General features: G+C 33.9%; 1 protein-coding gene across 1 annotated transcript in view; it reads right to left on the reverse strand.

The window, feature by feature from the left end:
• LOC149776719 (uncharacterized) overlaps positions 1-15129 on the reverse strand; it is a 78292-nt gene that overhangs the window by 10438 nt on the left and 52725 nt on the right. The window contains exons 35-45 of the mRNA XM_089941247.1: positions 13591-13782; positions 12807-13105; positions 11657-11792; positions 9893-10084; positions 9109-9407; positions 7959-8094; positions 6194-6385; positions 5410-5708; positions 4256-4391; positions 2756-3213; positions 195-339 (exon numbers count right to left, since the gene is read on the reverse strand). Coding sequence (XP_089797373.1) covers positions 195-339; positions 2756-3213; positions 4256-4391; positions 5410-5708; positions 6194-6385; positions 7959-8094; positions 9109-9407; positions 9893-10084; positions 11657-11792; positions 12807-13105; positions 13591-13782 — 2484 coding nt within the window. The remainder of the gene's footprint in view (positions 1-194; positions 340-2755; positions 3214-4255; positions 4392-5409; positions 5709-6193; positions 6386-7958; positions 8095-9108; positions 9408-9892; positions 10085-11656; positions 11793-12806; positions 13106-13590; positions 13783-15129) is intronic.

The raw sequence follows: 15129 nt of genomic DNA on the forward strand, positions 1-15129 counted from the left end.
TATTGTCTGTCCAGTTTTCTTATGTAAAATTCCTGTCCCCACAGGAAAGAAAATGAACCCCAATTTCAACTAATGATCTGTCTACCTGAATGCTGATATAGATCAAATCCAGGTCTAAACATTGTATAAATAATCAAATAGTTTACATTTAACAAAGCAATTGCAAAACTTAACAACCATATTGGCCTACTTACCTCTAAAGCAACCATAGATCTCCAACTTTATTTCCATGTTAGTCGCATCTGGTGTTGGAATGAAAACAACTTTAATTTCATCCACATTATCCATATTCACCAAAACTTTTGTGTCTGACTGATCAACAGGTTCCTTTCTATCAACCTACAATGACATATATAAGATACATGCTTATAAATATGCACCTTCATCAACTGGTCTTTTCCTCCATCCATCTTTCTCAACTACACGTATAGCTACACAGATGGAATGAACCATCAGTTTGAAACACAGGCAGGTAAAGGTTCTCTTAATAGGATACGTAACAGAGACACACTGTTTTGGAAAGAATTCGCTCCTATTTTTGATTGCAAGAGATTTTCATAACACTACAACAAAACAGGCATAATGCTGATATGAGGAATAAAACTGGTTTTCAAAATACTACAAAAACATGCATAAAGCAAATTATGGGGAATTAAACCAATTCTTAAATTGCTACATGCTAAATATGACTATACCATGTACTGATATGTTTCATGATAACAAACATTCATACAATATAATTATGAGGTGTATTGATATATACCAAAACTGTATTAATGCATGATCTTGATGACTTTAGCCTATTTACTAAGTAAGATCAGATCTAGATCAGAAATAATGTTTTCATAGTTTTATCAAGTTCAGTCAATTGCATTCAAGATCACTTCATTACTATTCAATAAAACCAAACATAAATAATTTAAGTAAAACCCTGATCATTCATGCCTATATGCAAACACACATACACACACAAACACACACAATGAGTTTGATCAAAATCAAAGTGTGGTAACAAAGTCGGCTAGTCCAGTGTATCCCCTAGGGGTGCAAGACTGAGAGTCAAAAATCTCCTTGGTGTGAGAATTAGGGGTCAGTCTGAGTAAAAAAACAAAATTTGGTATCAAAATTTGGGGTCAAATATAAAATTTAGGGGTCTCTGAAGCGCAAATAAGGGAAAAGGGAAACACTGTAGTCAGATATAAGATAATGTTTTGAATCTTGCTACATACATGATCTTCATCATACAAGTGTATATCTGTAGTTAAAGGTTCATTTAAGTATACATATTTAGATAGTAATCAACTTGTCAGATACTGATCTGCTTCATTTGGGAGATGTTCTGAATTGGGAAATTGTTAAACATCTAAAATAATTCTGAATTCTGAACTTGTCAGGCATCTCAGTCTTACTGCACCTAAATCGCTAAATCAAGTGATACCTCTACCCATGTTAATAGATCCTCTCCTCAAACAGCTTGGACCAAAGCTGATTTTTTGAGTAAGCTCTGTAGTTGCATTCTATGGATAAATGGCATCAGGTGAGGTTGTTTTTCCCCCATTGCTTTTGCACTTCAGCCAAGCCCTATGTGTAAATGCCATCACAACTGATGATAGCTTTGTAAGGCTTCTGATTTGCATCAGATCAGCTTATTTAATGACAAAAGTTTGAACCTTTGTGCTTTCCCATAATGGAAGAAACTTATTTCATCACTAATGCTAACCGACAAAGTCCTTAAACAGAACTTATATTTGCAGTAGTTTATGAGTTTATTGCATTTCTCTTGTCAGGGCTACACAGAGTGATATCGTCGAGTAAAGTAGAATTCGTTACTCTAATTGCCCTTTCAATCACCGTACAAGGCCATGTTCTTTGCAAAGTTCAAAGCATGACACAAAACGTTCCTTAATTTCAGTAATGTCCTTCACCAGTCTGGAGATCAGCAAACTTAATACATCATTAACAAGGCCCCTGAAACTTGGGCATGGCTTGCAAGTTACTCAGAAAGGCCTTTCCTGCCACCTGTCATGTTGAAGTTGAGGTCTAAGAAGTGTGTTACATCAGACACAAAAACAAGCCTATGCTTAACTACCAAGATACAAAATGAAAATGTTTATCATTCAATTCTGATATGTTAAGCATGGAACCACTAAGACACTAACAAATGAATGAGCTATGTCAATTAAAATAATACATAATAATTAATGCACTGCATGAATAAATGGAAGGACAATGACATTCTTTGCATAGCTGAAACCATTTTATGATGAGATTACACTTCAACCTTATCTATCACATAAACAATGGCAAGCTTTCTTTTGCATATTCCATCTCTATATGCACCCGCTACCCAACCCATGACCCATCCCTGGTGCTGAAGCTCACCCAGTGACTGTAACACAAGGATCACAATGCAAAATCTATTATATATATTTTTTCCCTGTATTTCTGCACATGTAAAAATATGTCTATAAACTGTCTGAAGAAGCCATTGTAATTGGAATTATGGTATATGTGACCTTTGACATACTTTTATGGACCCCTGGCTTTAGGACAAGGATAATATCCCTCTTGCAGATAGTTACCTCAAGGACAACTCAACAATGTTTCATGGATGACTATGGACAATTCAACAATGTTTCATGGATGACTATTCAATAGCTGTGCAGACATGCAATTGGCCAGATAGACCGAGGCTGTCCTAACATTATTTACTGAAATATTGCTGAAATGATCATTACAAATGTAATACACTCACCTCTGTAAAGTTATCAGTATCCTTCAGCTTCACATAAACAATAAATGACTGTATGTTCAACAGCAGGAATAATTCAGGTAGAGAAACTGATGCAATGTACACTCCAGAAACGTTGATAATTACAACTACCTGCTGGATGGGTTCATGACTGGCAACTGTGTAAGGTTCTATACTAGGCGGTCTAAGATTACTGATATTCACTTCATCATGAGGAACCTCTACACCATTAACATACACTGATATATCTTTATCTTGTATGTATGTAGTAACATTGTTTGACATTCCATAGATCAATGCACATGTTGGTGAAGTTGAAGTCATTGGTGAGGTTGCAGTTGTCTGCAGATGAGTAGTGGTGGATGGTGTAGCTGTTGTTGTTTCCACTGAAGTAGTTGGTGGGGATGAAGTAGTCGTTTGAATGTGTGTAGTGGTTGTTGGTGCAGCTGTAGTTGTAGGTCCTGTAATAAGAGGATACAAACTTCACCGTAAAGTCAGTAACAAATAAACAGGACATACGATCCATTTTATTAATAACACCAGTATCGTAATTCATATTATCAAACTAAAAGATATTCACCAAAAATACTTTATAGCAAAGCAGGTGCATATTGCACTTATGAAAGAAAATGTGTAACTACTGAAACCCACCACATGTCATGTTTTTGCAACACAAGAATACATAAGATGTTGTAAAGTACTCAATGAAGGATTCGAAAACAAATATATTTAAATGGAAAAAGAACAGCTTGAGAAGACCTAACATTGACTATGAATCATCATAAATTAGATTTATTAGTGATGGGTGCATCAAAATTCACTCCAGTTGTTCCTTTCGCTCTGAAATGGATGAACATGTGTTGGAAAACCAATCTTAACATTGGACATTCAGGGACTAAGACTCTAATGATACCATGAACATTCAGGGGATGTAACTTTGAGTGATGACATGGAAAGCTTGAAATCCAACTCATTCAAAGTCTCAATGTCTCATACGAACATATGAAGATGATCAACAATGCCATAAACATGTCCAAAATGGAGTGGACTAGACAGATGCATCTATCAGGCACATCAAGGTCTAAGAAAAAATTATCACAACATCAGAATATTATGAACGGTTCAAGAGCTATGCTGATTATACACAAAGCATCATGTAAAGATATGCAGTTGACTAACCATGACAATAGCTATGTTAAAAAAGGCTAACAAGACAAACTCTGAAAATGTTTCATCTAGACCTAATAGACAATGTTCTTAAAATCAGCATGTGACACAGATTTAAAACGTACAGACAAATGAATAACTCTATAAAACTTGGAGATGGAAATAAGAACATATAAAAGGCACATTTACATGTGACGGGCAATTCAAATACCCAAACGGCATCATTTGCATGTATGTAATACTTTGCAACCCGTCACGAAGTAGAACTGCAACCAACATAATAACTATTATTATTTTTATGATCATTATTATTATTATTATATTATTATTATTTACCTTGTACAAAACACCCAATTATGCCCAACTTGATATCCATGGAAGTCCACATGTTTTCTGGAATAAGGACAATCTTTAGTTTTTCCACATCTGCAGAGTTCACGACCACATTGGCTTGATTTCCAGTCAGCTGAACCTTAACAAAAGATTGGTTATACAAATTTACAATGCATGGATATACATTGTCTATAAATAATTCATATGGGACAATACGAGAGAGGAAACAAGAAAGATAAAGAACTTGATTGACATACATGTACGTTTTATGGACACTTGTTTCATGATACACAAAGACAACATATTTAATAACCAGGAAAGGAAACATTATTTCCAATCCTGATAATCAGAGATAGCCAAGGATTAGGTAAACAAGACTGTATGTACAATACATGAAACCAGACTTCCTAACTTATGTTGTATTGTTTGCATTTCATGTAAATTGCTTCCTTCTTCTCATGTCTAAGTAGATTTATCCACTGAAAGCAAACAGTAATAACAAAGTAATTTTTCATTTTGATACAGCACAATTTCTCCCATGAAAAGACCAAATAGTAAGCCTTAAGAAAATTGTAAAGTAAAAAGCAGAGGGTGGACTTGTAACCAAACAAAGATCTCCTAAGTACTTGCCAATATTTTCTTAAACCGAGAACTGTGTTTTAAGAAATAGATGATATGCCATCAAGATCAGCATAATACCATGACCCCAGCCAGGACAGAGGTCTATTGGAACAATTATAATAATCAAAGGGTCATACTCTTTACCCTGAATGACCCTGTATTATTATTGTGCCATATGGAGGTATTTAAAAACTTTAAACAAGCAATTATCCATTGGATTAAAGTTTTGCTAAGAAATATCTATTTCACTGTGCCAAAATCCAAAACAAGATGCTAAAACATTATCACATTTGAATTTCACTACCAATATACAAGTTCATACTATTTCTTGTATTGGCAAGAATTTGTAAGTTGACACAATTTACCATTTGACCAATAATTTACAAGTTTATACTATGTATCATGTAACAAATAACTTACAAGGTGACTATTATTTATAACTAACCAATCGTAGTCAGACAAAACATTATGAAATATTTTATATTTATGTCATCTTCTGGAATATATGAAACTACTAAGTTATGAATTTTACATACCACAATGGGGGAACTAAAAGCCACAGAGCCACTTGTCCAAACAGACACTTCAATTTCTTTGATGTTGTTGGTCATAGTTTGTGGAACAGACACTGAATGTATATATTTTCCATTGACGTCTACTTGAATCTCAACTTCATGTATAGGTGTTCCACTAATATGAAGAGGTTGTGTCTCACTGGGCCTAAGATGATTAGTTTCTTCGGAGGTTAGAAGTTGTACATGACCATTCACAGAAATGTGCACATTTAATGATGGTATCATTGAAGGTGAATCCATTCCATTTTTCAGAGTGCAAACTGTCAAGATCAAGAAAAATAAGAAAATCATTCTGGTCTTTTTTGCTGATTCTAACATACTCTCAAAATATAAACATTAATTATAAATAAAAAACAAATAGCAAAAGTTCATTAGACAGCCTCACTTATTTCAGCAATATCCAAAATCATATGGAAATATAATTTGCTTTAATGATGCAAATTTCATGTGTTTTCTCTGGGTTTGTTCGCAAAATGTTTGAAAAGATGTTTGAAAAGATGCTGATATTTCACAATCTTTTATGGTATATACTCTTTTTAGGTTTCATAGCGGTGCAAACCATATATATTGCATATATTTTAGCAGTGGATAAATCTGAGTTATTCTGTAGCTTAAGAGTAAAAATGCAAACAAATCCCATATAAATGAGTCATCATACATAACAGTTCTATATCTTTGATTTTTTTTTTCAACATACTTTTACCAAGCTTTTGTAACAAGTATTTAGAATGGGTAATACTTTTACCTGTTGAAGTAGTTGGTACACTGGTTGTTGTATGCCCAGGTGTTGTGGTGGGTGCACCAGTTGTTGTCTGAAATGGTGTTGTAGTAGTTGGTGTACCAGGTGTTGTTGGAACTGATATAGTAGTAGTTGGTGCACTAGTTGTAACCTGTGGTGTTGTAGTGGTGGGTGCTATAGTGGTTGTTTCCGTTGTTCCTGTGAAGCATATGTGACAGTTGATAATAATAACTATACAAAATATATAACTTTCTTTTTTCTAAATCCGCTAGCATCATTAATTGTATAAAACTAAAACTATTCAATTAAAATCTTAAAGATTATCTGAAGGCAGTTAAACTACTGAAAGCAATCCATGGGCAGTGGAAATTATAGATAAAACAAAATAACTTTCCCCTAGCTGTGGCTGTGACAATGGAAGGACATGGAAGTGTTGATACCCTAGTTGCAGTTGTGACCATGGAAAGACATGTAAGTGTTGATCTTTAGGTGTAGTTATGACCATGGAAGGAGATGTAAGTGTTGATCCCCTACTTGTAGTTGTGACCATAGAAGGACATGCAAATGTTGATCTTTTGGTGTAGTTGTGAATGTAGAAGGACATGAAAGTGTTGATACCCTAGATGTAGTTGCGACCATTGAATAACATGTAAGTGTTGATCCCCTACTTGTAGTTCTGACCATGGAAGAACAGGTAAGTGTTGATCCCCTAGTTGTAGTTGTGACAATGAAAGGACATGTAAGTGTTGATCCTCTAGATGTAGTTGTGACCAACCAAATAACTATTTAATTGCAGGTAAGTTTCAACATAAGTGAACTTTTTCAATGATCCCAACGTACATGTAATGCATTCATGTATATTAGCTCAATTCCTTATTGTCTGTCCAGTTTGCTAAAGTAAAATTCCTGTCCCCACAGGAAAGAAAATGAGCCACAATTTCAAATAATGATCTATCTTCTTGAATGCTGATATAAATGAAATTCTCATCTAAACATTGTATAAATAATTAAATAGTTTACATTTAACATAGCAACTGCATTAATTAACAACCATATTGGCCTACTTACCTCTAAAGCAACCATAAATCTCCAAAATATGAAGATGATCAACAATGGCCATACATAGGTCCAAAATGGAGTGGACTTGACAGATGCACCCAACAGGCACATCAAGGTCTAAGAAAACTTATCACAACAACACAATACAATGAATGGTTCAAGAGCTATGCTGATTATAAACAAAGCCCCATATAAAGATGTGCAGTTGACTTACCATGACAATTGCTATGTCCAAAAAATGCTGACAAGACAAACTCTGTTAATGTTTCATCTAGACCTAAGAGACAATGTTCTGACCTAATTCAAACAGAATATATTGAATAGTTCTTGAGCTGTGCCACTTAGTGGAACAAAATCCCATGTGAAAATATGAAATCAAATTACAAGGGACACAACACTATCTAAAATAGAGCTTACTAGACAAATCCATCAAAAGTGAGTGCATCAGAACATGTTGAATGGTTGCAAATTTGCATGGGATAAGAAGATCATGTCACACAGATTTGAAAATTACAGAGAAAAGAATAACTCCATAAAACTTGGAGATGGAAATAAGAAACATTTAAAAGGCACATTTACATGTGACGGGCAATTCAAATACCCAAACGGCATCATTTGCATGTATGTAATATTTTGCAAGCCATCATGAAGTAGAACTGCAATCAACATAATAATTATTATTACTTTTATTATTATTATTATTATTATTTACCTTGTACAAAACACCCAATTATGCCCAACTTGATATCCATGGAAGTCCACATGTTTTCTGGAACAAGGACAATCTTTAGTTTTTCCACATCTGCAGAGTTCATGACCACATTGGCTTGATTTCCAGTCAGCTGAACCTTAACAAAAGATTGGTTATACAAATTTACAATGCATGGATATACATTGTCTATAAATAATTCATTTCGGACAATATGAGAGAGGAAACAAGAAAGATAAAGAACTTGATTGACATATATTAGGTTTAATGGACACTTGTTTCATGATACACAAAAACATATTTAATAACCAGGAAAGGAAATATTATTTCCAATCCTGATAATCAGAGATAGCCAAGGATTAGGTAAACAAGACTGTATGTACAATACATGAAACCAGACTTCCTAACTTATGTTGTACTGTTTGCATTTCATGTAAATTGCTTCTTTACTCTCATGTCTCGGTAGATTTATCCACTGAAAGCAAACAGTAATAACAAAGTAATTTTTCACTTCGATACAGCATTATTTCTCCCATGCAAAGACCAAATAGCAAGCCTTAAGAAAATTGTAAAGTAAAAAGCAGAGGGTGGACTTGTAACCAAGCAAAGATCTCCTAAGTACTTGCCAATATTTTCTTAAACCGAGAACTGTGTTTTAAGAAATAGATGATATGCCATCAAGATCAGCATAATACCATGACCCCAGCCAGGACAGAGGTCTATTGGAACAATTATAATAATCAAAGTGTCATACTCTTTACCCTGAATGACCCTGTATTATTACTGTGTCATATGGAGGTATTTAAAAACTTTAAACAAGCAATTATCCATTGGATTAAAGTTTTGCTAAGAAATATCTATTTCACTGTGCCAAAATTCAAAACAAGATGCTAAAACATTATCACATTTGAATTTCACTACCAATATACAAGTTCATACTATTTCTTGTATTGGCAAGAATTTGTAAGTTGACACAATTTACCATTTGACCAATAATTTACAAGTTTATACTATGTATCATGTAACAAATAACTTCCAAGGTGATTATTATTTATAACTAACCAATCGTAGTCAGACAAAACATTATGAAATATTTTATATTTATGTCATCTTCTGGAATATATGAAACTACTAAGTTATGAATTTTACATACCACAATGGGGGAACTAAAAGCCACAGAGCCACTTGTCCAAACAGACACTTTAATTTCTTTGATGTTGTTGGTCATAGTTTGTGGAACAGACACTGAATGTATATATTTTCCATTGACGTCTACTTGAATCTCAACTTCATGTATAGGTGTTCCACTAATATGAAGAGGTTGTGTCTCACTGGGCCTAAGATGATTAGTTTCTTCGGAGGTTAGAAGTTGTACATGACCATTCACAGAAATGTGCACATTTAATGATGGTATCATTGAAGGTGAATCCATTCCATTTTTCAGAGTGCAAACTGTCAAGATCAAGAAAAATAAGAAAATCATTCTGGTCTTTTTTGCTGATTCTAACATACTCTCAAAATATAAACATTAATTATAAATAAAAAACAAATAGCAAAAGTTCATTAGACAGCCTCACTTATTTCAGCAATATCCAAAATCATATGGAAATATAATTTGCTTTAATGATGCATATTTCATGTGTTTTCTCTGGGTTTGTTCGCAAAATGTTTGAAAAGATGTTTGAAAAGATGCTGATATTTCACAATCTTTTATGGTATATACTCTTTTTAGGTTTCATAGCGGTGCAAACCATATATATTGCATATATTTTAGCAGTGGATAAATCTGAGTTATTCTGTAGCTTAAGAGTAAAAATGCAAACAAATCCCATATAAATGAGTCATCATACATAACAGTTCTATATCTTTGATTTTTTTTTTCAACATACTTTTACCAAGCTTTTGTAACAAGTATTTAGAATGGGTAATACTTTTACCTGTTGAAGTAGTTGGTACACTGGTTGTTGTATGCCCAGGTGTTGTGGTGGGTGCACCAGTTGTTGTCTGAAATGGTGTTGTAGTAGTTGGTGTACCAGGTGTTGTTGGAACTGATATAGTAGTAGTTGGTGCACTAGTTGTAACCTGTGGTGTTGTAGTGGTGGGTGCTATAGTGGTTGTTTCCGTTGTTCCTGTGAAGCATATGTGACAGTTGATAATAATAACTATACAAAATATATAACTTTCTTTTTTCTAAATCCGCTAGCATCATTAATTGTATAAAACTAAAACTATTCAATTAAAATCTTAAAGATTATCTGAAGGCAGTTAAACTACTGAAAGCAATCCATGGGCAGTGGAAATTATAGATACAACAAAATAACTTTCCCCTAGCTGTGGCTGTGACAATGGAAGGACATGGAAGTGTTGATACCCTAGTTGCAGTTGTGACCATGGAAAGACATGTAAGTGTTGATCTTTAGGTGTAGTTATGACCATGGAAGGAGATGTAAGTGTTGATCCCCTACTTGTAGTTGTGACCATAGAAGGACATGCAAATGTTGATCTTTTGGTGTAGTTGTGAATGTAGAAGGACATGAAAGTGTTGATACCCTAGATGTAGTTGCGACCATTGAATAACATGTAAGTGTTGATCCCCTACTTGTAGTTCTGACCATGGAAGAACAGGTAAGTGTTGATCCCCTAGTTGTAGTTGTGACAATGAAAGGACATGTAAGTGTTGATCCTCTAGATGTAGTTGTGACCAACCAAATAACTATTTAATTGCAGGTAAGTTTCAACATAAGTGAACTTTTTCAATGATCCCAACGTACATGTAATGCATTCATGTATATTAGCTCAATTCCTTATTGTCTGTCCAGTTTGCTAAAGTAAAATTCCTGTCCCCACAGGAAAGAAAATGAGCCACAATTTCAAATAATGATCTATCTTCTTGAATGCTGATATAAATGAAATTCTCATCTAAACATTGTATAAATAATTAAATAGTTTACATTTAACATAGCAACTGCATTAATTAACAACCATATTGGCCTACTTACCTCTAAGCAACCATAAATCTCCAAAATATGAAGATGATCAACAATGGCCATACATAGGTCCAAAATGGAGTGGACTTGACAGATGCACCCAACAGGCACATCAAGGTCTAAGAAAACTTATCACAACAACACAATACAATGAATGGTTCAAGAGCTATGCTGATTATAAACAAAGCCCCATATAAAGATGTGCAGTTGACTTACCATGACAATTGCTATGTCCAAAAAATGCTGACAAGACAAACTCTGTTAATGTTTCATCTAGACCTAAGAGACAATGTTCTGACCTAATTCAAATAGAATATATTGAATAGTTCTTGAGCTGTGCCACTTAGTGGAACAAAATCCCATGTGAAAATATGAAATCAAATTACAAGGGACACAACACTATCTAAAATAGAGCTTACTAGACAAATCCATCAAAAGTGAGTGCATCAGAACATGTTGAATGGTTGCAAATTTGCATGGGATATGAAGATCATGTCACACAGATTTGAAAATTACAGAGAAAAGAATAACTCCATAAAACTTGGAGATGGAAATAAGAAACATTTAAAAGGCACATTTACATGTGACGGGCAATTCAAATACCCAAACGGCATCATTTGCATGTATGTAATATTTTGCAAGCCGTCATGAAGTAGAACTGCAATCAACATAATAATTATTATTACTTTTATTATTATTATTATTATTATTTACCTTGTACAAAACACCCAATTATGCCCAACTTGATATCCATGGAAGTCCACATGTTTTCTGGAACAAGGACAATCTTTAGTTTTTCCACATCTGCAGAGTTCATGACCACATTGGCTTGATTTCCAGTCAGCTGAACCTTAACAAAAGATTGGTTATACAAATTTACAATGCATGGATATACATTGTCTATAAATAATTCATTTCGGACAATATGAGAGAGGAAACAAGAAAGATAAAGAACTTGATTGACATATATTAGGTTTAATGGACACTTGTTTCATGATACACAAAAACATATTTAATAACCAGGAAAGGAAATATTATTTCCAATCCTGATAATCAGAGATAGCCAAGGATTAGGTAAACAAGACTGTATGTACAATACATGAAACCAGACTTCCTAACTTATGTTGTACTGTTTACATTTCATGTAAATTGCTTCTTCACTCTCATGTCTAGGTAGATTTATCCACTGAAAGCAAACAGTAATAACAAAGTAATTTTTCACTTCGATACAGCATTATTTCTCCCATGCAAAGACCAAATAGCAAGCCTTAAGAAAATTGTAAAGTAAAAAGCAGAGGGTGGACTTGTAACCAAGCAAAGATCTCCTAAGTACTTGCCAATATTTTCTTAAACCGAGAACTGTGTTTTAAGAAATAGATGATATGCCATCAAGATCAGCATAATACCATGACCCCAGCCAGGACAGAGGTCTATTGGAACAATTATAATAATCAAAGTGTCATACTCTTTACCCTGAATGACCCTGTATTATTACTGTGTCATATGGAGGTATTTAAAAACTTTAAACAAGCAATTATCCATTGGATTAAAGTTTTGCTAAGAAATATCTATTTCACTGTGCCAAAATTCAAAACAAGATGCTAAAACATTATCACATTTGAATTTCACTACCAATATACAAGTTCATACTATTTCTTGTATTGGCAAGAATTTGTAAGTTGACACAATTTACCATTTGACCAATAATTTACAAGTTTATACTATGTATCATGTAACAAATAACTTCCAAGGTGATTATTATTTATAACTAACCAATCGTAGTCAGACAAAACATTATGAAATATTTTATATTTATGTCATCTTCTGGAATATATGAAACTACTAAGTTATGAATTTTACATACCACAATGGGGGAACTAAAAGCCACAGAGCCACTTGTCCAAACAGACACTTTAATTTCTTTGATGTTGTTGGTCATAGTTTGTGGAACAGACACTGAATGTATATATTTTCCATTGACGTCTACTTGAATCTCAACTTCATGTATAGGTGTTCCACTAATATGAAGAGGTTGTGTCTCACTGGGCCTAAGATGATTAGTTTCTTCGGAGGTTAGAAGTTGTACATGACCATTCACAGAAATGTGCACATTTAATGATGGTATCATTGAAGGTGAATCCATTCCATTTTTCAGAGTGCAAACTGTCAAGATCAAGAAAAATAAGAAAATCATTCTGGTCTTTTTTGCTGATTCTAACATACTCTCAAAATATAAACATTAATTATAAATAAAAAACAAATAGCAAAAGTTCATTAGACAGCCTCACTTATTTCAGCAATATCCAAAATCATATGGAAATATAATTTGCTTTAATGATGCAAATTTCATGTGTTTTCTCTGGGTTTGTTCGCAAAATGTTTGAAAAGATGTTTGAAAAGATGCTGATATTTCACAATCTTTTATGGTATATACTCTTTTTAGGTTTCATAGCGGTGCAAACCATATATATTGCATATATTTTAGCAGTGGATAAATCTGAGTTATTCTGTAGCTTAAGAGTAAAAATGCAAACAAATCCCATATAAATGAGTCATCATACATAACAGTTCTATATCTTTGATTTTTTTTTTCAACATACTTTTACCAAGCTTTTGTAACAAGTATTTAGAATGGGTAATACTTTTACCTGTTGAAGTAGTTGGTACACTGGTTGTTGTATGCCCAGGTGTTGTGGTGGGTGCACCAGTTGTTGTCTGAAATGGTGTTGTAGTAGTTGGTGTACCAGGTGTTGTTGGAACTGATATAGTAGTAGTTGGTGCACTAGTTGTAACCTGTGGTGTTGTAGTGGTGGGTGCTATAGTGGTTGTTTCCGTTGTTCCTGTGAAGCATATGTGACAGTTGATAATAATAACTATACAAAATATATAACTTTCTTTTTTCTAAATCCGCTAGCATCATTAATTGTATAAAACTAAAACTATTCAATTAAAATCTTAAAGATTATCTGAAGGCAGTTAAACTACTGAAAGCAATCCATGGGCAGTGGAAATTATAGATACAACAAAATAACTTTCCCCTAGCTGTGGCTGTGACAATGGAAGGACATGGAAGTGTTGATACCCTAGTTGCAGTTGTGACCATGGAAAGACATGTAAGTGTTGATCTTTAGGTGTAGTTATGACCATGGAAGGAGATGTAAGTGTTGATCCCCTACTTGTAGTTGTGACCATAGAAGGACATGCAAATGTTGATCTTTTGGTGTAGTTGTGAATGTAGAAGGACATGAAAGTGTTGATACCCTAGATGTAGTTGCGACCATTGAATAACATGTAAGTGTTGATCCCCTACTTGTAGTTCTGACCATGGAAGAACAGGTAAGTGTTGATCCCCTAGTTGTAGTTGTGACAATGAAAGGACATGTAAGTGTTGATCCTCTAGATGTAGTTGTGACCAACCAAATAACTATTTAATTGCAGGTAAGTTTCAACATAAGTGAACTTTTTCAATGATCCCAACGTACATGTAATGCATTCATGTATATTAGCTCAATTCCTTATTGTCTGTCCAGTTTGCTAAAGTAAAATTCCTGTCCCCACAGGAAAGAAAATGAGCCACAATTTCAAATAATGATCTATCTTCTTGAATGCTGATATAAATGAAATTCTCATCTAAACATTGTATAAATAATTAAATAGTTTACATTTAACATAGCAACTGCATTAATTAACAACCATATTGGCCTACTTACCTCTAAGCAACCATAAATCTCCAAAATATGAAGATGATCAACAATGGCCATACATAGGTCCAAAATGGAGTGGACTTGACAGATGCACCCAACAGGCACATCAAGGTCTAAGAAAACTTATCACAACAACACAATACAATGAATGGTTCAAGAGCTATGCTGATTATAAACAAAGCCCCATATAAAGATGTGCAGTTGACTTACCATGACAATTGCTATGTCCAAAAAATGCTGACAAGACAAACTCTGTTAATGTTTCATCTAGACCTAAGAGACAATGTTCTGACCTAATTCAAATAGAATATATTGAATAGTTCTTGAGCTGTGCCACTTAGTGGAACAAAATCCCATGTGAAAATATGAAATCAAATTACAAGGGACACAACACTATCTAAAATAGAGCTTACTAGACAAATCCATCAAAAGTGAGTGCATCAGAACATGTTGAATGGTTGCAAATTTGCATGGGATATGAAG

The sequence above is a fragment of the Sinohyriopsis cumingii genome, chromosome 18 (genome assembly GCF_028554795.1).
Source record: "Sinohyriopsis cumingii isolate HCF-2022 chromosome 18, ASM2855479v2, whole genome shotgun sequence".
NCBI classification, from domain to species: domain Eukaryota; kingdom Metazoa; phylum Mollusca; class Bivalvia; order Unionida; family Unionidae; genus Sinohyriopsis; species Sinohyriopsis cumingii.